This window comes from Chelmon rostratus, chromosome 17 (genome assembly GCF_017976325.1).
Source record: "Chelmon rostratus isolate fCheRos1 chromosome 17, fCheRos1.pri, whole genome shotgun sequence".
Taxonomy (NCBI): Eukaryota; Metazoa; Chordata; class Actinopteri; order Chaetodontiformes; family Chaetodontidae; genus Chelmon; species Chelmon rostratus.
Genome location: NC_055674.1, coordinates 9,733,194 through 9,756,797, shown reverse-complemented (window position 1 = coordinate 9,756,797; position 23,604 = coordinate 9,733,194). Strand labels below are relative to the sequence as shown.

General features: G+C 39.6%; 3 protein-coding genes and 1 gene segment (V, D, J or C); all 4 read right to left on the bottom strand.

The window, feature by feature from the left end:
- Positions 1–291: 291 nt before the first annotated feature.
- On the bottom strand, positions 292–7,323 carry LOC121621187 (immunoglobulin lambda-1 light chain-like). 2 transcript variants are annotated; one of them, XM_041957548.1, is made up of 4 exons: positions 7,213–7,323; positions 6,795–7,120; positions 1,632–1,665; positions 292–818 (listed from the first exon to the last, which is right to left on the bottom strand). In XM_041957548.1, exons 1-4 carry the CDS (start codon positions 7,250–7,252, stop codon positions 493–495), a joined length of 726 nt encoding a protein of 241 aa, XP_041813482.1. In that variant the 5' UTR covers positions 7,253–7,323; the 3' UTR covers positions 292–492. The 2 variants fall into 2 exon arrangements, with proteins under 2 accessions (XP_041813482.1, XP_041813483.1); XM_041957549.1 differs by lacking the exons at positions 6,795–7,120; positions 7,213–7,323 and adding exons at positions 2,767–3,086; positions 3,172–3,228.
- Positions 7,324–8,060: 737 nt separating this feature from the next.
- Positions 8,061–9,400, bottom strand: LOC121620404 (the record flags this gene model as incomplete). The annotated part of the segment is given in 2 exon segments: positions 8,061–8,587; positions 9,370–9,400. Coding segments are annotated over 2 exon segments (357 nt in total), but the record flags the coding sequence as incomplete, so codon positions are not given.
- A 1,602-nt stretch (positions 9,401–11,002) lies between these two features.
- Positions 11,003–18,402, bottom strand: LOC121621197 (immunoglobulin lambda-1 light chain-like). Of its 2 annotated transcripts, none has more exons than XM_041957569.1 (4): positions 18,242–18,402; positions 17,824–18,149; positions 12,320–12,353; positions 11,003–11,541 (listed from the first exon to the last, which is right to left on the bottom strand). In XM_041957569.1, the coding sequence occupies exons 1-4, from the start codon at positions 18,279–18,281 to the stop codon at positions 11,216–11,218; spliced, it is 726 nt and encodes a 241-aa protein (XP_041813503.1). In that variant the 5' UTR covers positions 18,282–18,402; the 3' UTR covers positions 11,003–11,215. The 2 variants fall into 2 exon arrangements, with proteins under 2 accessions (XP_041813503.1, XP_041813504.1); XM_041957570.1 differs by lacking the exons at positions 17,824–18,149; positions 18,242–18,402 and adding exons at positions 16,433–16,758; positions 16,844–16,899.
- A 703-nt stretch (positions 18,403–19,105) lies between these two features.
- Positions 19,106–23,491, bottom strand: LOC121621199 (immunoglobulin lambda-1 light chain-like). Of its 3 annotated transcripts, none has more exons than XM_041957574.1 (4): positions 23,355–23,491; positions 22,937–23,262; positions 20,319–20,352; positions 19,106–19,505 (listed from the first exon to the last, which is right to left on the bottom strand). In XM_041957574.1, the coding sequence occupies exons 1-4, from the start codon at positions 23,392–23,394 to the stop codon at positions 19,180–19,182; spliced, it is 726 nt and encodes a 241-aa protein (XP_041813508.1). In that variant the 5' UTR covers positions 23,395–23,491; the 3' UTR covers positions 19,106–19,179. The 3 variants fall into 3 exon arrangements, with proteins under 3 accessions (XP_041813508.1, XP_041813510.1, XP_041813509.1); XM_041957576.1 differs by lacking the exon at positions 22,937–23,262 and adding an exon at positions 21,707–22,032 and having other exon boundaries at positions 23,355–23,409; XM_041957575.1 differs by lacking the exons at positions 22,937–23,262; positions 23,355–23,491 and adding exons at positions 21,707–22,032; positions 22,118–22,174.
- Between the last annotated feature and the right edge of the window lie 113 nt (positions 23,492–23,604).

The window sequence follows — 23,604 nt, the reverse complement described above, 5'->3', positions numbered from 1 at the left end:
ATTTTATCTGATTTTCTAACGTTCTAACTTAACTGCTGTGAACAACAAAAAACAGACAAAGTGATTTTAATCTCGAATAACCAACAAGAATGGAGCTTTCTGAATTGAAATATGCATTTTGAAGTCAGAGGAATATGTTTGTTATCTGTGTGTCCTGGATTAACTGTAATTATCAGTGAGATGAACTTCAGGAGAAAAATAAAATCTTGTCAACTTCCAACATTTTGTTGAACATTATTGTTTGAAATGATGTTTTCAAGAATACAAATAAACACAAACAGTTTTGTTGTCCACAGTTTTTTTGTATGTTTATTTTTTATTGAATGAGTCTTGACAAATGCAGCAGTTGCAAAGCTGATACAACACCTCCACCTAACGGTCACAACATGTATTACAAGCATGCACACATCTTTTCTAGCATGTGAACCTTGTAATGAGCAAACAGCACAAAGAGTAAAGAAGCAGCTTTGAAATGGTCATTCTGCTCCTCTGCTATTCTTCAGTGGGACAGTCTGACTTGTGGATGTTTTTCTCTGAAGTCTGGGAGCCCAAAGACACTTTACATGTGTAAACCTTATCCATGTTCCAGTCTGACGTCTGGATGGCCAGATAGCTGCTGATTTGGAAAGTGTGGTCTGCTTGCTGAACAGCGGTGCTGGTAGAGATCCCGCTGCTCACTGGACTCCCACCAGCCAACCAGCTCACATCTGCAAAAGGCACAGACTGACTGGACAGACAGACCAGAGCGGCTTTGTTGGACTGGAGCTCAGCACTGGACGGAGGGAAGACTGTCAGGACAGGAGGAGGGAGGCTGGAGCCTGAAAACACATGAAGGACATTCATCAAACAACTACAAATCTAATCACTCATTCAAAGCATGACAGCAACAGATTAGTTACTTTTTGTTTTGACAATATAATAAATGTGGTCAGATCAAATATTTTAAATCTGAACATCTTGACATCATTTCCTTGAAAATGAATTTGTTTTTTGTTTTTTTTTAAAAACTAATAAATTACAAGCTTATAAATATGATGATTAAAACATTCAAAGAGACACCTTCAAATGGTTTTTGACTTCTAATAAAATTATTTCAGTCACTTCAGGAAATTGAAGTTTGTCAGTTGTCAGTTTGCTTCAGTGGTTTCTATTGAACAACCAAAGACAAGAAAATTCAGCCAATATACAATTTACATCAATTCAAAGTTATCTTTAAACTTTCAAGATTTGTCAATAAAAATCACAAGTGCAGCAGTTTTGCATTGATATTGTCATCAATATTATCGTCACATATATTGTAATATACGTGGATTTTTCTTCATTTTAAAGTTTGTCATGAACTGTGAAAGAACAGAAAAACACAAACTAGAAAATGTTTCCTGGCTAATAAAAAATCCTCAACCCACACTAAACAAGTGGATCATTTGTTGAAACAGTTCGCATATTGTGATCATTTGCAGATCATCTCGTCAAAGACACAACCTGCTATCAAAGCTGATGTACAAATACAACTATTATCCACTGAACAACATGTTAAATAAAGAAGTAGGACATAAATGGATGTTTTTCAGTCAGTTTGACTCAGAAACAGAGAATCTGTCTCGTTTAATGATCAGATAAAAAGTACTTACTTGTCACAGTCAGCTTGGTGCCTTGTCCGAATACCACAGTGATTCAGTTTGTACACATGGCTGTACAAAAACCTCCTGACTCTCACTGATGAGGGGAGTGGAACTGAAACATCTTGTTGAGACCAACTTTCACTGTCAACATCTCCTTCACTTCATCAGTCTGCTTCTATTCACAAACACTGCTGGACTTGAGGACTGACTCTGAATCTTTTGCTGCATCCTTTTGTATTCATGCTGGAGATGTTCAAAGTCCAGATATCATCAGTCAATTCAGTCTAATGTTCCTCCTGCAAAACAGCATCATTCAGACAATGCAGCTATACTTGTGTGGTTGTTATTGACTGCAGGGATGGGATAACTGTCATTTCATGTTGAACTTGCTGCAGCCAAAAGTCCTCTTCAAACAATCACATTATATCAAAGCAGCTGATTTAATGTTAGAGACATAATTACACACAAAAATGGCTCATGCTATTCTGAACTTATCAGGCTGTGTATTTAGTCCTGTGTTCACCCTGTGTTTTGTTCACATTGTTGGAGACCCACAGACCCACTGCTGTATGTGTAAATACACTCAATTTGTTCTTCTTATGACTTCATCAAAACCCACTTTGTAGAAAAGTATTGAAGTGGTCATCCTCCACTTTGCCTCAAACTGGACTTGATGACAGCAATGAAATAGAGAAATGACCATAAAGCTTCATTATCGCACCAAACAAAATGTGTTTAATGTTTTTTTATGTTTTCTGGCATAACATGAACATCTTTGAAACTGTCCTGTGTTGCTGGCATCAAATTCTAAATGAGAATATAATTTTCAAACAACAATGATTTCAGTGTTTTGCAAATCATCACGTTCTGGTTCATTTTACACAGTGTCCCAACTTTGGTGGAAACATTGTTGTAGATCATAACTTGTGTTTTTGTGGTTTACATTGACTGTATATAACTACCCTTAAGACTTATGTGAGAGTCCAAAAAAGAGTTTAGAAGTTTAAGATGATATTTGTTCCAGGGGGGTTGTTTTTAAAAGCAGCGACTGATGGCTTCACTCTAACTCAACATGTATCAGCAGGTCAAAAAGCAGAAGTAGTTAGTGAGGAGGTTTTTGTCACAGTGTAAATCACTGTGATACAGCTGCAGAAGCAGAGCTGTCCCATGTGTTACAGTAATAGACAGCAGAGTCTCCTGTCTCTGCCCTCTTAATGATGAACTGGTATTCTGTGTTTGATGTGGATTTAGAGTTGAATCTGTCTGAGGAGAATCCTGTTCCAAAGCTGGGTGAACTGCTAGAATAGTGAAAGCTCAGAACAAACTGAGGAGCTTCACCAGGAACCTGTTTATACCAATAGACATAATTTCCAGAATCGGTTTTGCAGTGGAGAACAACCTCTTGTCCTGGAGAAACTGTGTGGACAGCAGGCGTCTGGGTCAGCACTATCACTGCATCAACATCTGTCAACATACAGAGAAAAATCCATGAGTGAAAGGTTTGTGTGTGAACATCTGGGCTGTAAAAGCAATGAGAAGAATATCTTACATGTTAGAGCAGTGATGAGAGTGCAGAGGGTCCCCAGCATGTTGTCAGTGTGTGGTGTAAACGTCCCTTACTGTCCAGCTGAGAGGTGAGCAGGGTTGGAGTGTGAGGAGAAGAGAGACTGAAGCTTATAAAGACACTGAGGAGAGGAGAAGAGGAGGAGGAGGAGTTTCAACACTCAACACTGGTTTCAGTCACAGATCAACTTAATTGTGTTTGTGGTTTCACATTGTGTCATTCAGTCATTTTCATAAAAACAATTTCACATTTTATATCGTTGATGTTTTTTAAAAGATGATGTTTAATGTTAAAGTCCTTTGCAGGAGTATTATTATCTCCAGTCAGATCATCATCGGTGTATCAGTTCATGTTCATCTTTCATTGTTGTATGTTAAGTGAACATAGTAATCAGAATATGTGGAGGTCAAATGTTCCCCTCTGATCTCAGTCCTTTATCTGACCAGAGTGAAGCTGCAGGTGGTTCGGCTCATGCTGCTTCAGTCCATGATGCTCAAGCTCGAGCCTCTTTCCCCTCGCTGATGCAGCCCACGACTGCAGAGTCTTCAGAAAACTTCTGCAGATGAAAGAAGTCTGAAGAGGTGAAGAGGGTGAACAGAGATGGTGACAGAACCACCAATTCAGTTCAGCTCAATTTATTGGGTGTTGGTGGTTACTGATGATTGTAATTGAGTTTGCCACATGGATTATAACAGGCACACACAAAGACAAGCACACACACAGAAACGTGACAACACACAGACGATATGGTTGCAACATATCTCAAGTCATCAGGCAGTTTGTTCCAGTGAACAGCACCATAGCAACTAAAAGCACCTTCGCCTGATTTAGTCTCAATTGGAGGTACATTCAGGGGACACATGCTTGCTGATCTGGAGGATCTGATCAGGCTACAGCCAGTCAGAAGGTCAAAAATATATTTAGGAGCACAACTAATTTCAATTCTACTGTGTTTTCAGTACAGGTGTAATGTGGATTTTTGTTGTCCTGGTTAGCATTCTGGGTGAGCTGGAGCCTTGACTTTTTGGGAAGTCCTGCAAAAGGCCATTGTAGTAATCTGATCTGCTGGAGATGAATGTATGGACCACTGTTTCAGTGTCAGACTGGGACAGGAAGCAAAATATTTTCTTAAATCACAAATCTGTTGTTGTAGCAGTAGCAGAAATAGCAGTGATGAAATAGCAGTGATGAGTTGCTGGAAGTTGAGATTGTTCTGAATAATTTGCTACATGCTGAAGAAAAAAGGATGATTGAATGGGCACGGTCTACTGCTTTTTGACTTTTGGGCCTTCAATCAGAACGTTTCGTGGTCAAGTTGTAGAAAGTTGTCAGACGTCCAGTAATCTATGTCGTCAATGCATTTATGGGACTGAGGTTTGCTCAGGAAAGTTAGACGTACAGCTTTGTGTCGTCAGCATAGGATTGGTAGTTTACATTGTGATTCTGTATGATGGACCAAGAAGGAGCACGAATAGGTTGAATTGCAGTGGACGAAGGTCTGAGCCTTGTGGACCCCCTACAGAAAATGTCAACAGCCTCAGATGAGAAGTTGCCAAGAGATACGGAGATAATCCTTCCTTTTGAAGATGCTGAGAGCCATTAAAGAACAGGTCCAGACAAGCCAATGAGACAACAGGGGAAAACAGCGGACTGTCGGGAGGCATTAAGTATCTGGAGAAGATCATCTGATAGGCAGTGAAAGAGACATTGAAACAGTTTTGTGGGGATGGGGTCAAGAGAACAGGTAGAAGATTTAAGCTGGTGTACCACCTCGTCAAGAACACTGGCGTTAATGCGTGAAACACTAAACATGGCAACTAGGCTGTTATGCTGATGTGAGGAGGATTGCCATGTCTGGGTACAAAGGTCAGATTTTAAAATGATGCAAAAATGGTCTGAAATTGTCATATCCAGAATGGCAGTTTCTGTTCTATTGAGGCCTTTAGAGATCATCAGGTTGAGGGTGTGGCCTTGTTTTCCGTGTGGACCTCATAACATGCTGTGAAAAACCGTTGACATTGAGAAAGAGTTTTGTGTCTGAGTCATGAACATTTTTTGCGGCCTGAAGTTTTCACATTGAGCAGTGAATCTTTGAAGGAGCATGGAGAGATGCTGGTGATAGAAGCAGCAGGTTTAATATGAATTGTCACGCCGCGGTGAGGTCTGTCTTGTCATTGGGGTTTTGTCTTGTCTTTTCCTGTTTTATTTTGAAGGTCTAACTCTCCTCTCGTTTCAGAGCACCTGCCCTTCCTCGTGTGTCCCGTGTGTCCGCCCTGATTACCCATTGTTTCTACCTGTGCCTGATTACCCTCCACGTGTTAAATAGTCTGCGTCTCCCCTGTCTTGTGCCAGTGTGTCTTTGTCCGTCGGCGATTCACCCGAGCCTGTCTTTCCCCGTCCGTCCTTGTCACAGCCATAGATCTCGTTCGTTCTGTAAGCTCCTGTTTCCTCCTCGTGAGTGTTCTTTTGTGTGTAAATTTGATACCTTAGTTTCTGGTTTATTTTCACAGTTTATTCCTTAGCCAAATTGTTTTCCTCTAGCTTGAGCGATTTTCTGTTGTTTCCTTTTTAGCATAGATATTTCTGTTATTTCGTATTTAGGATAGTTCTTTTGATTTCATAGATTATCTTATTCAGTCTCGTTTTCCTAGCAGTCATAGTCCATTGTGTTTTCCTCCCTTTGGAGCGTTTTCTGTTCTTTGTCTTTTTAGTACTTAGTGAGTTCTAGATTATCCTCTTAGAGAGCGTTTTCTGTTTCTAGTGATTTTCATTTCTTAGTGTTTTCGAGTTTATCCTCATAGTGAGCGTTTTCTGCTATTATTTTGATAGTCATAGTTATAGCCGTAGGCCTAGTATAATTATATAGCCTATTCCTTTGACACTCATTGAAGTGGACCTTGAGTGAATAATTATCAATAAAGATCTGTGTGTTCAACTCTCTGCATCTGAGTCCGTATCTGAGTCCCGGCCTGACATGAATAAGACGTTCTATTACGTGAACCATCATGGTTCACACAATACTACTCTCATGGTTCACACATTGTAAAGATTTTACAATGGACTTGCTGCTGACCTTGACTGGGGTCAAGCCAAGCAGAGGACCATCTGTCTGACTGGGAGAGTCAACAGAACATGATTCATGATGATGCTGGCCAGGCCACTTGCATGGTTTTAAACAATTTCGAGTGTTGATGCAAGATAACTGACATGTGTTTATGGACCAAATGGACAAGAGAGCAATGTCAGGCTTGTAACAATGATCTTTCAGACAGGGTTTTGTTTTTTTCGTCCACATGAATTAAGCCTGAATTACAGCATATGAACATATCAGATATTATGGATGAATGTGGAGTGCTTTTACTGGTGCATTGCTTTTTTCAGTTGAAAAGAATGTATGAAAGTTAAACATAAATAAATACTTTCATTGATTAATTTGTAAATAAAAACAATAAAATCATGTCAATGTTTGAAACAAATGATTGTACATGGTGGGATGTTACAGTGAAGCTTGTTTGATGACTCTATGATCAGTTGGCATGTGACAGAGAGTCAAAAAGCAGAAGTGTTCAGTGAGGAGGTTTTTGTCACAGTGTAAATCACTGTGATACGTTCTCCTTAGCAGAGCCGTCCCATGTTTGACAGGAATAGACTGCTGAGTCTCCCTCCTCTACATTCTTGATGATCAAACGATAATCTGATTGTGACTGATGAGTAGATGTGAACTTTGGAGACGAGAAACCAGAACCATAGCCTGGAGAGCTCCAACCGTGATAAAAATATAATACATGCTGAGGAACTCCTCCTGGAATCTGTTTATACCAGGAAGCAGCAATGTTAGCAACAGTTCCCAGGTTACAGTCCATGGTGGCTGTCTCTCCTGTCCTCAGCACCACAACAGGAGGCTTCTGTGTCACCACCGTCACACCTCTCACACCTGGAAACAACAAGATGACGTGAAGTGAAGAGAAACACACAGACTGATGAATCCAACATGAGGTCAAAGCTGCAGTCAGTCAGCCTCCTTACATGTTAGAGCAGTGATGAGAGTGCAGAGGGTCCCCAGCATGTTGTCAGTGTGTGCTGAGAATGGCCTTGTAACTGGGAAAGTGAGCTTCCTGCTGAAAGATTGGAGGGTTTGGAGGATGAGGAGAGGAGGTGCTGGAGGAGCAATTTAATACAACACTGAAACTGAGAGTGACTGACAGGAGGAGGAGCTTTGCTTCAATCTGCATGCTTTGTCACATTTCTTGCTCTTTTCTCTTCTGTGAAGGGAAAAGTTTTTTCTGTCTCCATTATTGTCTCTGTAGGCAATGTTTCCCCCGACCCCAACATGCGACATGACGATTTGAAAAAGACTTCCTGCACTGTTATTGTCATACATTTGTTTCTTTGCTCACTTGCAAAAAAAGGGATTGAATTCAGTTCCCTCTGATTTTACAGAGAGCTGACACTTGACCTCTTCATTTACATGCAGCTATAAATAAGGAGAGGAGGCCTGCAGGTGCATCCTGGGAAGGAAGAGAGGGAGGAGTAGAGAGGTGATGCTTCACTGATGGAGGATGAAAACTCACTTTCGTTTGCTCATTTTATCTGATTTTCTAACGTTCTAACTTAACTGCTGTGAACAACAAAAAACAGACAAAGTGATTTTAATCTCGAATAACCAACAAGAATGGAGCTTTCTGAATTGAAATATGCATTTTGAAGTCAGAGGAATATGTTTGTTATCTGTGTGTCCTGGATTAACTGTAATTATCAGTGAGATGAACTTCAGGAGAAAAATAAAATCTTGTCAACTTCCAACATTTTGTTGAACATTATTGTTTGAAATGATGTTTTCAAGAATACAAATAAACACAAACAGTTTTCTTGTCAACAGTTTTTGTATGTTTATTTTTTATTGAATGAGTCTTGACAAATGCAGCAGTTGCAAAGCTGATACAACACCTCCACCTAACGGTCACAACATGTATTACAAGCATGCACACACATCTTTTCCAGCATGTGAACCTTGTAATGAGCAAACAGCACAAAGAGTAAAGAAGCAGCTTTGAAATGGTAATTCTGCTCCTCTGCTATTCTTCAGTGGGACAGTCTGACTTGTGGATGTTTTTCTCTGAAGTCTGGGAGCCCAAAGACACTTTACATGTGTAAACCTTATCCATGTTCCAGTCTGACGTCTGGATGGCCAGATAGCTGCTGATTTGGAAAGTGTGGTCTGCTTGCTGAACAGCGGTGCTGGTAGAGATCCCGCTGCTCACTGGACTCCCACCAGCCAACCAGCTCACATCTGCAAAAGGCACAGACTGACTGGACAGACAGACCAGAGCGGCTTTGTTGGACTGGAGCTCAGCACTGGACGGAGGGAAGACTGTCAGGACAGGAGGAGGGAGGCTGGAGCCTGAAAACACATGAAGGACATTCATCAAACAACTACAAATCTAATCACTCATTCAAAGCATGACAGCAACAGATTAGTTATTTGTTGTTTTGACAATATAATAAATCTGAACATCTCAACATTATACTTTAAAAATGAGCAGACTACATTTGTTTTCAGAAAACTTATAAATCATAAGGTTAGAAATATGATGATTAAGACATTCAAACCTTCAAATGGTTTTTGACTCCTAATATAATTATTTCCGTCACTTCAGGAAATTACAGTTTGGTTGTTAAATAGAAACCACTGAAGCAAACTGACAACTGACAAAGACAAGAATATTCAGCCAATATACAATTTACATCAATTCAAAGTTATCTTTAAACTTTAAAGATTTGTCAATAAAAACACAAGAGCAGCAGTTTTGAATTGATATTGTCATGATGAAAATCATCATCACATATATTGTAATACACGTAGATTTTTCTTCATTTTAAAGTTTGTCATGAACTGTGAAAGAAAAGAAAAACACAATCAAAAAATGTTTCCTGTCTAATAAAAATCCTCAACCCTCACTAAACAAGTGGATCATTTACAGAAAACAGTTCACATATTGTGATCATTTGCAGATCATCTCGTCAAAGACACAACCTGCTATCAAAGCTGATGTACAAATACAACTATTATCCACTGAACAACATGTTAAATGAAGAAGTAGCACATAAATGGACGTTTTTCAGTCAGTTTGACTCAGAAACAGAGAATCTGTCTTGTTTAATGATCAGATAAAAAGTACTTACTTGTCACAGTCAGCTTGGTGCCTTGTCCGAATACCACAGTGATTCAGTTTGTACACATGGCTGTACAAAAACCTCCTGACTCTCACTGATGAGGGGAGTGGAACTGAAACATCTTGTTGAGACCAACTTTCACTGTCAACATCTCCTTCACTTCATCAGTCTGTTTCTATTCACAAACACTGCTGGACTTGAGGACTGACTCTGAATCTTCTGCTGCATCCTTTTGTTTTCATGCTGGAGATGTTCAAAGTCCAGATATCATCAGTCAATTCAGTCTAATGTTCCTCCTGCAAAACAGCATCATTCACACAATGCAGCTAAACTTGTGTGGCTGTTATTGGCTGCAGGGATGGGATAACAGTCATTTCATGTTGAACTTGCTGCAGCCAAAAGTTCCTCTTCAAACAATCACATTATATCAAAGCAGCTGATATAATGTTAGAGACATAATTACACACAAAAATGGCCTTATCAGACTGTGTATATAGTCCTGTGACAGTGTTAACCCTGTGTTTTGTTCACATTGTTGGAGACCCACAGATCCACTGCTGTATGTGTAAATACACTCAATTTGTTCTTCTGATGACTTCATTAAAACCCACTTTGTAGAAAACTATTGAAGTGGTCACCCTCCACTTTGCCTCAAACTGGACTTGATGACAGTGATGAAATAGAGAAATGACCTTAAAGCCTTGTTATCACACCAAATAAAAATGTATTTAATGTTTTTTATGTCATCTGGTTTAACATGAACATCTTTGAAAGTGTCCTGTGTTGCTGGCATCAAATTCTAAATGAGGATATAGTTTTCAAAAACAATGATTTCAGTGTTTTGCAAAACATCATGTTCTGGTTCTAGTTCATTTTACACAGTGTCCCAACTTTTTTTGAAACATTGTTGTGGATGAAAGCTTGTTTTTCGTGGTTTACATTGACTGTATATAACTACCACTATAGACCTCAAGACTTATGTGAGAGTTCAAAACAAGAGTTTCAAAGTTTAGGATTATATTAAGCTGGCCAAATTGAACATTGCCTACCATGCAGAAAAAGTAGGAAATGTTCAATTCGACCAGGGAGGCTTGGGGCTTGGCCCACGCAAACCAGTTTGGGACAAAGCAGGTCTAAAGGAGAAAAGAAAGCTTGTAGTGGAACAGGTGCGTAGGCAGGAGGAGTTGTTCAGGGGGGCAAGAGCAGTTGGTCAGGCCAAACAGGGACAATGGTTGAATTGGGAAGGTGTTGAGAAGAGGAAACTTAGTTGGAGGGACCTGTGGAATATGGAGGAAGGCTGTATTACATTTCTGATAGGGGCGAGAGAGAGCTGACACTTGACCTCTTCATTTACATGCAGCTATAAAAAAGGAGAGGAGGCCTGCAGGTGCATCCTGGGAAGGAAGAGAGGGAGGAGTAGAGAGGTGATGCTTCACTGACAAAGGATGAAAACTCACTTTCGGTTGCTCATTTTATCTGAATTGTCTAACATCTTAACTACTGCAAACAGCTAAAACCAGTCTGTCAGTGAGATGAATATCTGGAGAAAAATAAAATGTCACGAAGTTCAAACATTTTGTTGAGCAAAATTGTTGTTATTGTTTTAAATGATGTTTTCAAGAATACAAATAAACACAAACAGTTTTGTTGTCCACAGTTTTTTTGTATGTTTATTTTTTATTGAATGAGTCTTGACAAATGCAGCAGTTGCAAAGCTGATACAACACCTCCACCTAACGGTCACAACATGTATTACAAGCATGCACACACATCTTTTCCAGCATGTGAACCTTGTAATGAGCAAACAGCACAAAGAGTAAAGAAGCAGCTTTGAAATGGTCATTCTGCTCCTCTGCTATTCTTCAGTGGGACAGTCTGACTTGTGGATGTTTTTCTCTGAAGTCTGGGAGCCCAAAGACACTTTACATGTGTAAACCTTATCCATGTTCCAGTCTGACGTCTGGATGGCCAGATAGCTGCTGATTTGGAAAGTGTGGTCCGCTTGCTGAACAGCGGTGCTGGTAGAGATCCCGCTGCTCACTGGACTCCCACCAGCCAACCAGCTCACATCTGCAAAAGGCACAGACTGACTGGACAGACAGACCAGAGCAGCTTTGTTGGACTGGAGCTCAGCACTGGACGGAGGGAAGACTGTCAGGACAGGAGGAGGGAGGCTGGAGCCTGAAAACACATGAAGGACATTCATCATACAACTACAAATCTAATCACTCATTCAAAGCATGACAGCAACAGATTAGTTATTTGTTGTTTTGACAATATAATAAATATGGTCAGAACAAGTATTTTAAATCTAAATATCTCGACATCATTACCTACATGAGCAGACTTCATTTGTTTGAACAAAACAAGCTTAGAAATATGATGATTAAGACATTCAAAGAGACACCCTCAAATGGTGTTTTGACTTCTAATATAATAATTTCAGTCACTTCAGGAAATTACAGTTTGTCAGTTGTCATTTGGCTTCAGTGGTTTCTATTTAACAACCAAAGACAAGAAAAAACAGCCAATATCCAATTTACATCAATTCAAAGTTATCTCTAAAGTTTAAAGATTTGTCAATAAAAAAGTGCAGCAGTTTTGAATTGATATTGTCATTAAAATTATCGCCACATAGATTTTTCTTCATTTTAAAGTTTGTCATGAACTGTGAAAGAAAGGAAAAACACGAACTTGAAAATTGTTCCTGTCTAATAAAAATCCTCAACCCTCACTAAACAAGTGGATCATTTGTAGAAAACATTTCACATACTGTGATCATTTGCAGATCATCTCATCAAAGACACAACCTGCTATCAAAGCTGATGTACAAATACAACTATTATCCACTGAACAACATGTTAAATGAAGAAGTAGCACATAAATGGACGTTTTTCAGTCAGTTTGACTCAGAAACAGAGAATCTGTCTTGTTTAATGATCAGATAAAAAGTACTTACTTGTCACAGTCAGCTTGGTGCCTTGTCCGAATACCACAGTGATTCAGTTTGTACACATGGCTGTACAAAAACCTCCTGACTCTCACTGATGAGGGGAGTGGAACTGAAACATCTTGTTGAGACCAACTTTCACTGTCAACATCTCCTTCACTTCATCAGTCTGCTTCTATTCACAAACACTGCTGGACTTGAGGACTGACTCTGAATCTTCTGCTGCATCCTTTTGTTTTCATGCTGGAGATGTTCAAAGTCCAGATATCATCAGTCAATTCAGTCTAATGTTCCTCCTGCAAAACAGCATCATTCAGACAATGCAGCTAAACTTGTGTGGCTGTTATTGGCTGCAGGGATGGGATTACAGTCATTTCATGATCATCATGAAAAGTCGATTCATGAAGTCTTTAAAGTTTTCTTTGTTATCTGGACTAAACATGAACAGCTTTAAATTTAAAGCATGATGATGCTTCTCATGTTTGAGGTCAATTAAACCTCAGAGAGGTCAAACTCCCTGTTAGACCTCTTCTGAACAAACTGTGATTAAAATCCAAAAACATAAACTAATGCAGAATAATTGTTGTGGTTGGGAAATCTTTGTCCTCTGAGACACACTGACTATGTTTTATTTTTGTTTCAGGCTGGAGCAGCAGAGGGGCGGTGCTGATCACCTGGCAGAGAGCGCAGAGACACACCTGTCCCCAATTTCCTCATCACTGGCTCTTTATAAGCAGCCTTCGCTTTGTTCTTGCTGCTGGATTATTTTCCCTGTGTCTGTGCCTCTGTATGGTGTTGTTGTGATTGCCTGTCTCTCGCCTCGCTCTGCTTATCGAGTTTTCCACGCAGTGCATTTTGCTTTGAGTATTCTTTTCTATAATTTGTAGTCACAAGTTTTTTCCCATATCGGTCATTTTACTTTATCCTTTAATTTGTCACTTTGTAATTGCTTGAGCTTCTGTTGATACTTTGCCCCCCATGGCCTCTCTTATTTGGACTTTACCTTTTGAACAGAAGAATTTGCTATTTGCTTTTTTCTTTCTATGAATAAATTTTGTTCTCGTCTCTGCATCTGGGTCCTGGTCTCGCTCTTTGTGAACATAACAATAATTTGGTCTTTGGGAGGTGACATGCTGCATAAAAAGTGCTGACAGCACCAGTCACACAGAGCTGATTCAAATCCTTTGAATTAAAAGTTGTTTCACTGACAGAGTCTGTGAGACCACAAACAGAAGAAATTAATCATGTCCACTTATTGATCAGTGGAGATATTTACCACATATATTTATTCCCAGCAGTTAGAATGAATTCTCTGTCTTTCTTTATCATTCGTTGGTGTTTTTTGTCTTAATCAAATGAAAAGAACAAAATGAGCAAAGAAAATTATAAAAACTAAATCTGATTCTTTCTTCAGGTTCAGTGTTGAGAGTTTTGTCAGTAACTTTTATTTCAAATTAATCTTTCAAGATCAAACTGATGAAACTGGTTTGTAGTTGTTTTTAAAGTCTCATGTTTGGTAGTTATGGAGAGCTTTAGTTCATGTGTCAGAGACTCAGAAAGCAGGAGTAGTTAGTGAGGAGGTTTTTGTCACAGTGTAAATCACTGTGATACGTGCTCCTTAGCAGAGTCGTCCCATGTTTGACAGTAATAGACAGCAGAGTCTCCTGCCTCTGCCCTCTTAATGATGAACTGGTAATCTATGTTTGATGTGGATTTAGAGTTGAATCTGTCTGAGGAGAATCCTGTTCCAAAGCTGGGTGAACTGTATGAATGGTGAAATTTGAGAACATACTGAGGAGCTTCACCAGGAACCTGTTTATACCATCTGGCTGTATATCCATCATCTCTCTGAATGTTGCAGTGGAGAACAACCTCTTGTCCCGCAGAAACTGTGTGGACAGCAGGCGTCTGGGTCACCACTATCACTGCATCAACATCTGTCAACATACAGAGAAAAATCCATGAGTGAAAGGTTTGTGTGTGAACATCTGGGCTGTAAAAGCAATGAGAAGAATATCTTACATGTTAGAGCAGTGATGAGAGTGCAGAGGGTCCCCAGCATGTTGTCAGTGTGTGGTGTAAACGTCCCTTACTGTCCAGCTGAGAGGTGAGCAGGGTTGGAGTGTGAGGAGAAGAGAGACTGAAGCTTTTAAAGACACTGAGGAGAGGAGAAGAGGAGGAGGAGGAGTTTCAACACTCAACACTGGTTTCATTCAGAAATCAGCTCCAGCATGTTTGCAGTTTCACAGAACATCTACAAGTCGTTTATGGCCACACGTTTTATTTGCACAAAAATGGAGATTCAACATGTTTCATGTTTGTCACTTTGAATGATGTATTCTAACAGCACACAATTCAAAATATCAACACAAGATGTTTTTTTACATCTGCAGTCACGTCTCCTTTTCCTAAAAATAATTTGTGTATCATGAACAAATATGAATGAAATAACATTTGGCATCACTCTTGATGTTTATTTCTTTGAACTTAATTAGAAATTGAATACATTCATGTAAGGCTACACAACACATCAGCCCCATTGAACACATAGCCTCTTCATGCCAGCCTATACACCATATGACATGAGGGGCAGAGTGTCATTCCTTGGTCAAGACGACAATTCAATTTCACCATTTTTTGTCATCCATAGTGCTCCACTGGCTGGCTGCTGAAGGTCTGGTCCTGTGGCTGACTGCTGAAGGTCTGGTCCTGTGGCTGGCTGCTGAGGGTCTGGTCCTGTGGGTAGCAGTTGAGCAGCTCTTTTTTGAGCTGGCTGATGGTCAGTCTGAACCTCCCAAAATATAAATATAAAATTTAATAAACCTCCCAAAACATTTTCTGCATAACAGTCTAACCATTATCACCTAATGCATGAGTAGAATTCATTTTTTGAATGACATAAAATGAATGAAAATGTAGAAAACCTAATCTTATAAATATGATAATTAAGACATTGATGCCTTCTTCGATGTTTTTCTGTAAATGTGCACAATGCAGAAGACCCGGCTCTGACAGATTGGTGGAAACACTGATACCAAGGTCTTCAATGTTGCCTGTCGTCATGGTCACAGGGAGTTTTTTCAGTTGTAGTATTCCAGTCTTCTTTACGCAGTGGTAGAATTTTAGATAGAGACCAATTCATGGACTCATCAGAAATTCTGAGAGAGGACATGGATGTGAGATTGAAGACTCTGGAAGAGCGATTGAGGAGTTGGATATAACGGGATGTCAACTCAATGGCAACTGCAAGAGGTTCAATGAAAATGGAAAACAATAATGGAGAGAGTGGAAATCCTTGTCTTGTGCCCCCTGCAGTGTGAAGTATTGAGAGGTGTGATTATCGATTAGAACAGATGTAGACAATGAACAAAACAGACGCACGCTCTGTCATCACAAGCCAAAACTCACCCTGGAAGGGGTCTTCCAAAAGCTCATTCTTGTGTCCGTGTTCACAGAAATCATGTGCTGTTCTGCATGTTCTGTGTTTATGATGTTTGTATTCAAAATGTCTGACTCTTGAGGTTCAGATGAAATTATAAAGAGTTTTGATGCACAGCAATGATTTACTGTGAGGAGTCACAGTGATTGATGGTCAACTCTGTGATTCCACTCTAGGTGAAAACACAATGATGGTCGATTTCATTCACCTGTTGGCTTACCTGGCACCCTTAAGTCGGGATTGTATCCCTGCATTTGTTCACACTGACGGCTGGATGGCTGAAAACATTTTGTGTTTTACCAGACAGATGACTGAATTTATTAAACGATACACTGCTGAGTGCAACCTTCTCTTCTTTACATATGAAAGCATGAAATAATGACACATTCTTGGAGTCGTCTTTATTGATGAGCGACTCAATGTCACTCGTTGGTGTTTTCACTCTGCTATCTGGTGCAAATCACAAGAGGAGAACTACGCTGAATCAAATGATTTCTTCAAGAGATTAGAAAGGAAACTTTTGAGTGAAATTGGTCTTTTAAGAAATACCGATGAAACTGGTTTGTAGTTTCTGAAGTCTCATGTTTGGTAGTTATAGAAAGCTTTAGTTCATGTGTCAGAGACTCAGAAAGCAGAAGTAGTTAGTGAGGAGGTTTTTGTCACAGTGTAAATCACTGTGATACGTGCTCCTGAGCAGAGCTGTCCCATGTTTTACAGTAATAGACAGCAGAGTCTCCTGCCTCTGCCCTCTTAATGATGAACTGGTGATCTATGTTTGATGTGGATTTAGAGTTGAATTTGTCTGAGGAGAATCCTGTTCCAAAGATGAGTGAACTGCTAGAATAGTAAAAGCTCACAACAAACTGAGGAGCTTCACCAGGAACCTGTTTATACCAGCTGACATAAACATTATCATATCTCTGAATGTTGCAGTGGAGAACAACTTCTTGTCCTGCAGAAACTGTGTGGACAGCAGGCGTCTGGGTCACCACTATCACTGCATCAACATCTGTCAACATACAGAGAAAAATCCATGAGTGAAAGGTTTGTGTGTGAACATCTGGGCTGTAAAAGCAATGAGAAGAATATCTTACATGTTAGAGCAGTGATGAGAGTGCAGAGGGTCCCCAGCATGTTGTCAGTGTGTGGTGTAAACGTCCCTTACTGTCCAGCTGAGAGGTGAGCAGGGTTGGAGTGTGAGGAGAAGAGAGACTGAAGCTTATAAAGACACTGAGGAGAGGAGAAGAGGAGGAGGAGGAGTTCACATCACTGTTCATATGCTCAGGGGCGGCACAAATGTTCTTTTTAAAGTCCTGTTACAGTTGAAAGACATCAGGAAACTATGATCACATGATAAATGTGACTACACTGGATTGCAGAATTACTTTCTTCTGTTTTTGCAGATTTTGTCTTCTCACATATGATCTTCTTCCTGTTGAGGACGTGGAAATAATGCAACGGAAATATGATTTAATCTAATCATCACTGCATGTGCAACAGAGTATTGCTTCAGAGAAAGGATTTATTACATGATGAGAATTCAGATTAAATCAAGAATGTGTTTTTTCTGTTTTCTTGTGATCTTTTGATGATTACGAGGACAAATTAATTATTTAACTTATGTAAATGTTGTGAACATAAAACAGAAAGCTACAACCAGATCAGTCCAGGATTTATGTGAACATCCAATAAAAGGGAAGAAAAGATTGATTACAAAGGAGAAAGTAGCCAAAAATTTTGTCTTTCTTTAAATAATTTCTGATAATTATGAACATAATAAATGAAAATTATCATTAATATGACTATCAAGTGTAAACAATGATTTTTACAGTCATGTCACACACTTGACTTTATTTGAGAAAATATTGTTTGTATAATGGACAACTTCCACTGGATAGTTGTCAGGATTTTATGAAGGGATTGGGAAGTTTGGAAGGACAATTTTAAGACACATTTGGTGAAGTTGGACAAAGAATTTGCTGTTTGCTGACTGCAAGTCAAGACGAGTCAGAGCCTCAAAAAGCAGAAGTGTTCAGTGAGGAGGTTTTTGTCACAGTGTAAATCACTGTGATACGTGCTCCTGAGCAGAGCTGTCCCATGTGCAACAGTAATACACTGCTGAGTCTCCCTCCTCCACATTGCTGATGATCAAACGATAATCTGATTGTGACTGATGAGTAGATGTGAACTTTGGAGACGAGAAACCAGAACCATAGCTTGGAGAGCTCCGGCTGTGATAAAAATATAATACAAACTGAGGAACTCCTCCTGGAATCTGTTTATACCAGCGAACTCCACTACCAGTAACAGTTCCCAGGTTACAATCCATGGTGGCTGTCTCTCCTGTCCTCAGCACCACAACAGGAGGCTTCTGTGTCACCACCGTCACACCTCTCACACCTGGAAACAACAAGATGACGTGAAGTGAAGAGAAACACACAGACTGATGAATCCAACATGAGGTCAAAGCTGCAGTCAGTCAGCCTCCTTACATGTTAGAGCAGTGATGAGAGTGCAGAGGGTCCCCAGCATGTTGTCAGTGTGTGCTGAGAATGGCCTTGTAACTGGGAAAGTGAGCTTCCTGCTGACAGATTGGAGGGTTTGGAGGATGAGGAGAGGAGGTGCTGGAGGAGCAATTTAATACAACACTGAAACTGACAGTGACTGACAGGAGGAGGAGCTTTGCTTCGATCTGCATGCTTTGTCACATTTCTTGCTCTCTTATCTTGTTTGAAGGGAAAAGTCTTTTCTGTCTCCTTTGTTATTCATGTCTCCCCCATGACCCCAAAATATGACAACATGATGATTTGAAAAAGACTTCCTGCACTGTTATTGTCATACATTTGTTTCTTTACTCACTTGCTAATAAAAGGGGTTAAATTCAGTTCCCTCTGATTTTACAGAGAGCTGACACTTGACCTCTTCATTTACATGCAGCTTTAAATAAGGAGGGGAGGCCTGCAGGTGCATCCTGGGAAGGAAGAGAGGGAGGAGTAGAGAGGTGATGCTTCACTGACAAAGGATGAAAACTCACTTTCGGTTGCTCATTTTATCTGGTTTGTCTAACATCTTAACTACTGCAAACAGCTAAAACCAGTCTGTCAGTGAGATAAATATCTGGAGAAAAATAAAATGTCACGAAGTTCAAACATTTTGTTGAGCAAAATTGTTGTTATTGTTTTAAATGATGTTTTCAAGAATACAAATAAACACAAACAGTTTTGTTGTCCACAGTTTTTTTGTATGTTTATTTTTTATTGAACGAGTCTTGACAAATGCAGCAGTTGCAAAGCTGATACAACACCTCCACCTAACGGTCACAACATGTATTACAAGCATGCACACATCTTTTCCAGCATGTGAACCTTGTAATGAGCAAACAGCACAAAGAGTAAAGAAGCAGCTTTGAAATGGTCATTCTGCTCCTCTGCTATTCTTCAGTGGGACAGTCTGACTTGTGGATGTTTTTCTCTGAAGTCTGGGAGCCCAAAGACACTTTACATGTGTAAACCTTATCCATGTTCCAGTCTGACGTCTGGATGGCCAGATAGCTGCTGATTTGGAAAGTGTGGTCTGCTTGCTGAACAGCGGTGCTGGTAGAGATCCCGCTGCTCACTGGACTCCCACCAGCCAACCAGCTCACATCTGCAAAAGGCACAGACTGACTGGACAGACAGACCAGAGCGGCTTTGTTGGACTGGAGCTCAGCACTGGACGGAGGGAAGACTGTCAGGACAGGAGGAGGGAGGCTGGAGCCTGAAAACACATGAAGGACATTCATCAAACAACTACAAATCTAATCACTCATTCAAAGCATGACAGCAACAGATTAGTTATTTTTTGTTTTGACAATATAATAAATGTGGTCAGAACAAGTATTTTAAATCTGAACATCTAGACATCATTACCTTGAAAATGAGCAGAATTCATTTGTGTTAACAAAACTTATAAATCATAAGCTTAGAAATTTGATGATTAAGACATTCATGAAGAAACCTTCAAATGGTTTTTGACTTCTAATATATTTATTTCAGTCACTTCAGGAAATTACAGTTTGTCAGTTGTCAGTTTGCTTCAGTGGTTTCTATTTAAAAACCAAAGAAAAGAAAATTCAGCCAATATACAATTTACATCAATTCAAAGTTATCTTTAAACTTTCAAGATTTGTCAATAAAAAACACAAGTGCAGCAGTTTTGCAATGATAGTGTCATTAAAATTATCGTCACATATGTTGTAATATACGTGGATTTTTCTTCATTTTAAAGTTTGTCATGAACTGTGAAAGAAAAGAAAAACACAAGCTTGAAAATGTTTCCCATCTAATAAAAAATCCTCAACGCTCACTAAACAAGTGGATCATTTGTAGAAAACAGTTCACATATTGTGATCATTTGCAGATCATCTCGTCAAAGACACAACCTGCTATCAAAGCTGATGTATAAATACAACTATTATCCACTGAACAACATGTTAAATGAAGAAGTAGCACATAAATGGACGTTTTTCAGTCAGTTTGACTCAGAAACGGAGAATCTGTCTTGTTTAATGATCAGATAAAAAGTACTTACTTGTCACAGTCAGCTTGGTGCCTTGTCCGAATACCACAGTGATTCAGTTTGTACACATGGCTGTACAAAAACCTCCTGACTCTCACTGATGAGGGGAGTGGAACTGAAACATCTTGTTGAGACCAACTTTCACTGTCAACATCTCCTTCACTTCATCAGTCTGCTTCTATTCACAAACACTGCTGGACTTGAGGACTGGCTCTGAATCTTCTGCTGCATCCTTTTGTTTTCATGCTGGAGATGTTCAAAGTCCAGATATCATCAGTCAATTCAGTCTAATGTTCCTCCTGCAAAACAGCATCATTCAGACAATGCAGCTAAACTTGTGTGGCTGTTATTGACTGCAGGGATGGGATAACAGTCATTTCATGTTGAACTTACTGCAGCCAAAAGTCCTCTTCAAACAATCACATTATATCAAAGCAGCTGATTTAATGTTAGAGACATGATTACACACAGAAATGGCTCATGCTATACTGAACTTCTCAGGCTGTGTATTTAGTCCTGTGACATTGTTCACCCTGTGTTTTGTTCACATTGTTGGAGACCCACAGACCCACTGCTGTATGTGTAAATACACTCAATTTTGTTCTTCTTATGACTTCATTAAAACCCACTTTGTAGGAAAGTATTGAAGTGGTCATCCTCCACTTTGCCTCAAACTGGACTTGATGTCAGCAATGGAATAGAGAAATGAGCTTAAAGCTTTGTGTTGACAGCTTTAAATTCAATTAACTCGTTAAAGAAATGTAAAATGTGTTATGACACATGATGAAATTTCTGATGTTTGAGGTCAATTAAACCTCAGAGAGGTCAAACTCCCTGTTAAACCTCTCTGAACAAACTGTGATTAAACTCCAAAAATATAAACCTATGGAGAATAATTTGGTGTTTGGGAGGTGAAATGCTGCATAAAAAGTGCTGACAGCACCAATCACATAGATAGAGCTGATTCAAATCCTTTGGATTAAAAGTTGTTTCACAGACAGAGTCTCTGAGACCACAAACAGAAGAAATTCATCATTTCCACTTATTGATCAATGCAGATATTTACCACATATATTTATCACCAGCAGTTAGAATAAATTCTCTGTCTTTGTTTATCATTCGTTGGTGTTTTTTGTCTCGAGTAAATGAAAAAAACAAAATGCAATGAAGAAAATGATAAAAACTGAATCTGATTTTTTCTCTAAGTTCAGTGTTGAGAGAGTTTTGTAAGTTACTTTTATATGAAATTGGTCTTTCAAGATCAGACTGATGAAACTGGTTTGTAGTTGTTTTTAAAGTGTCATGTTTGGTCATTAGAGCTTTAGTTCATGTGTGAGAGACTCAGAAAGCAGAAGTAGTTAGTGAGGAGGTTTTTGTCACAGTGTAAATCACTGTGATACGTCCTCCTTAGCAGAGTCGTCCCATGTTTGACAGTAATAGACAGCAGAGTCTCCTGCCTCTGCCCTCTTAATGATGAACTGGTAATCTATGTTTGATGTGGATTTAGAGTTGAATCTGTCTGAGGAGAATCCTGTTCCAAACTCGAGTGAATCGTCCTCATAGTAAAAGCTCACAACATACTGAGGCGCTTCACCAGGAACCTGTTTGTACCATCCAACAGCAGATTCGTCATATCTCTGAATGTTGCAGTGGAGAACAACCTCTTGTCCTGCAGAAACTGTGTGGACAGCAGGCGTCTGGGTCAGCACTATCACTGCATCAACATCTGTCAACATACAGAGAAAAATCCATGAGTGAAAGGTTTGTGTGTGAACATCTGGGCTGTAAAAGCAATGAGAAGAATATCTTACATGTTAGAGCAGTGATGAGAGTGCAGAGGGTCCCCAGCATGTTGTCAGTGTGTGGTGTAAACGTCCCTTACTGTCCAGCTGAGAGGTGAGCAGGGTTGGAGTGTGAGGAGAAGAGAGACTGAAGCTTATAAAGACACTGAGGAGAGGAGAAGAGGAGGAGGAGGAGTTCACATCACTGTTAATATTCTCAGGGGCGGCACAAATGGTCTTTTAACAGTCTTGTTAGGGTTGAAAGACATCAAGAAAATATGATCACATGATAAATGTGACCTTATTGAATTCCAGAATTATTTTCTATTGGTTTTGCAATTTTTGTTTTCTCACATATGATCTTTTTCTGGTTGAGGACGTGGAAATAATGTAGCTGAAATTTAATCTAAATGATGATTTAAATGCTACAACTAGATAGTTCCAGGATTTATGTGCCAATCCAATGAAAGGGCAGAAAATATTGACAACAAAGGAGAAAGTGGCCAACGATTTTGGCTTTATTTAAATCTTTTATGATAATTATGAACATAATACATTAAAATTATCATTAATATGAATATCTAGTGTAAACAATGATTTTTACAGTCATGTCACAGACTTGGCTTTATTTTAGAAAATATTGATTGTATAATGGACAACTACCACTAGATAGTTGTCAGGATTTTATGAAGGGATTGAGAAGTTTGTAAAGACAATTTTAATACACATTTGGTGAAGTTGGACAAAGACTTTGCTGTTTGCTGACTGCAAGTCAAGACGTGTCAGAGCCTCAAAAAGCAGAAGTGTTCAGTGAGGAGGTTTTTGTCACAGTGTAAATCATTGTGATACCCACTCCTTAGCAGAGCTGTCCCATGTGCTACAGTAATAGACTGCTGAGTCTCCCTCCTCCACATTGTTGATGATCAAACGATAATCTGATAGTGACTGATGAGTAGATGTGAACTTTGGAGACGAGAAACCAGAACCATAGCTTGGAGAGCTCCGGCTGTGATAAAAATATAATACAAATTGAGGAACTCCTCCTGGAATTTGTTTATACCAGCGAACTCCACTATCAGTAACAGATCCCAGGTTACAGTCCATGGTGGCTGTCTCTCCTGTCCTCAGCACCACAACAGGAGGCTTCTGTGTCACCACCGTCACACCACTCACACCTGGAAACAACAAGATGACGTGAAGTGAAGAGAAACACACAGACTGATGAATCCAACATGAGGTCAAAGCTGCAGTCAGTCAGCCTCCTTACATGTTAGAGCAGTGATGAGAGTGCAGAGGGTCCCCAGCATGTTGTCAGTGTGTGCTGAGAATGGCCTTGTAACTGGGAAAGTGAGCTTCCTGCTGACAGATTGGAGGGTTTGGAGGATGAGGAGAGGAGGTGCTGGAGGAGCAATTTAATACAACACTGAAACTGAGAGTGACTGAAAGGAGGAGGAGCTTTGCTTCAATCTGCATGCTTTGTCACATTTCTTGCTCTCTTCTCTTCAGTGAAGGGAAAA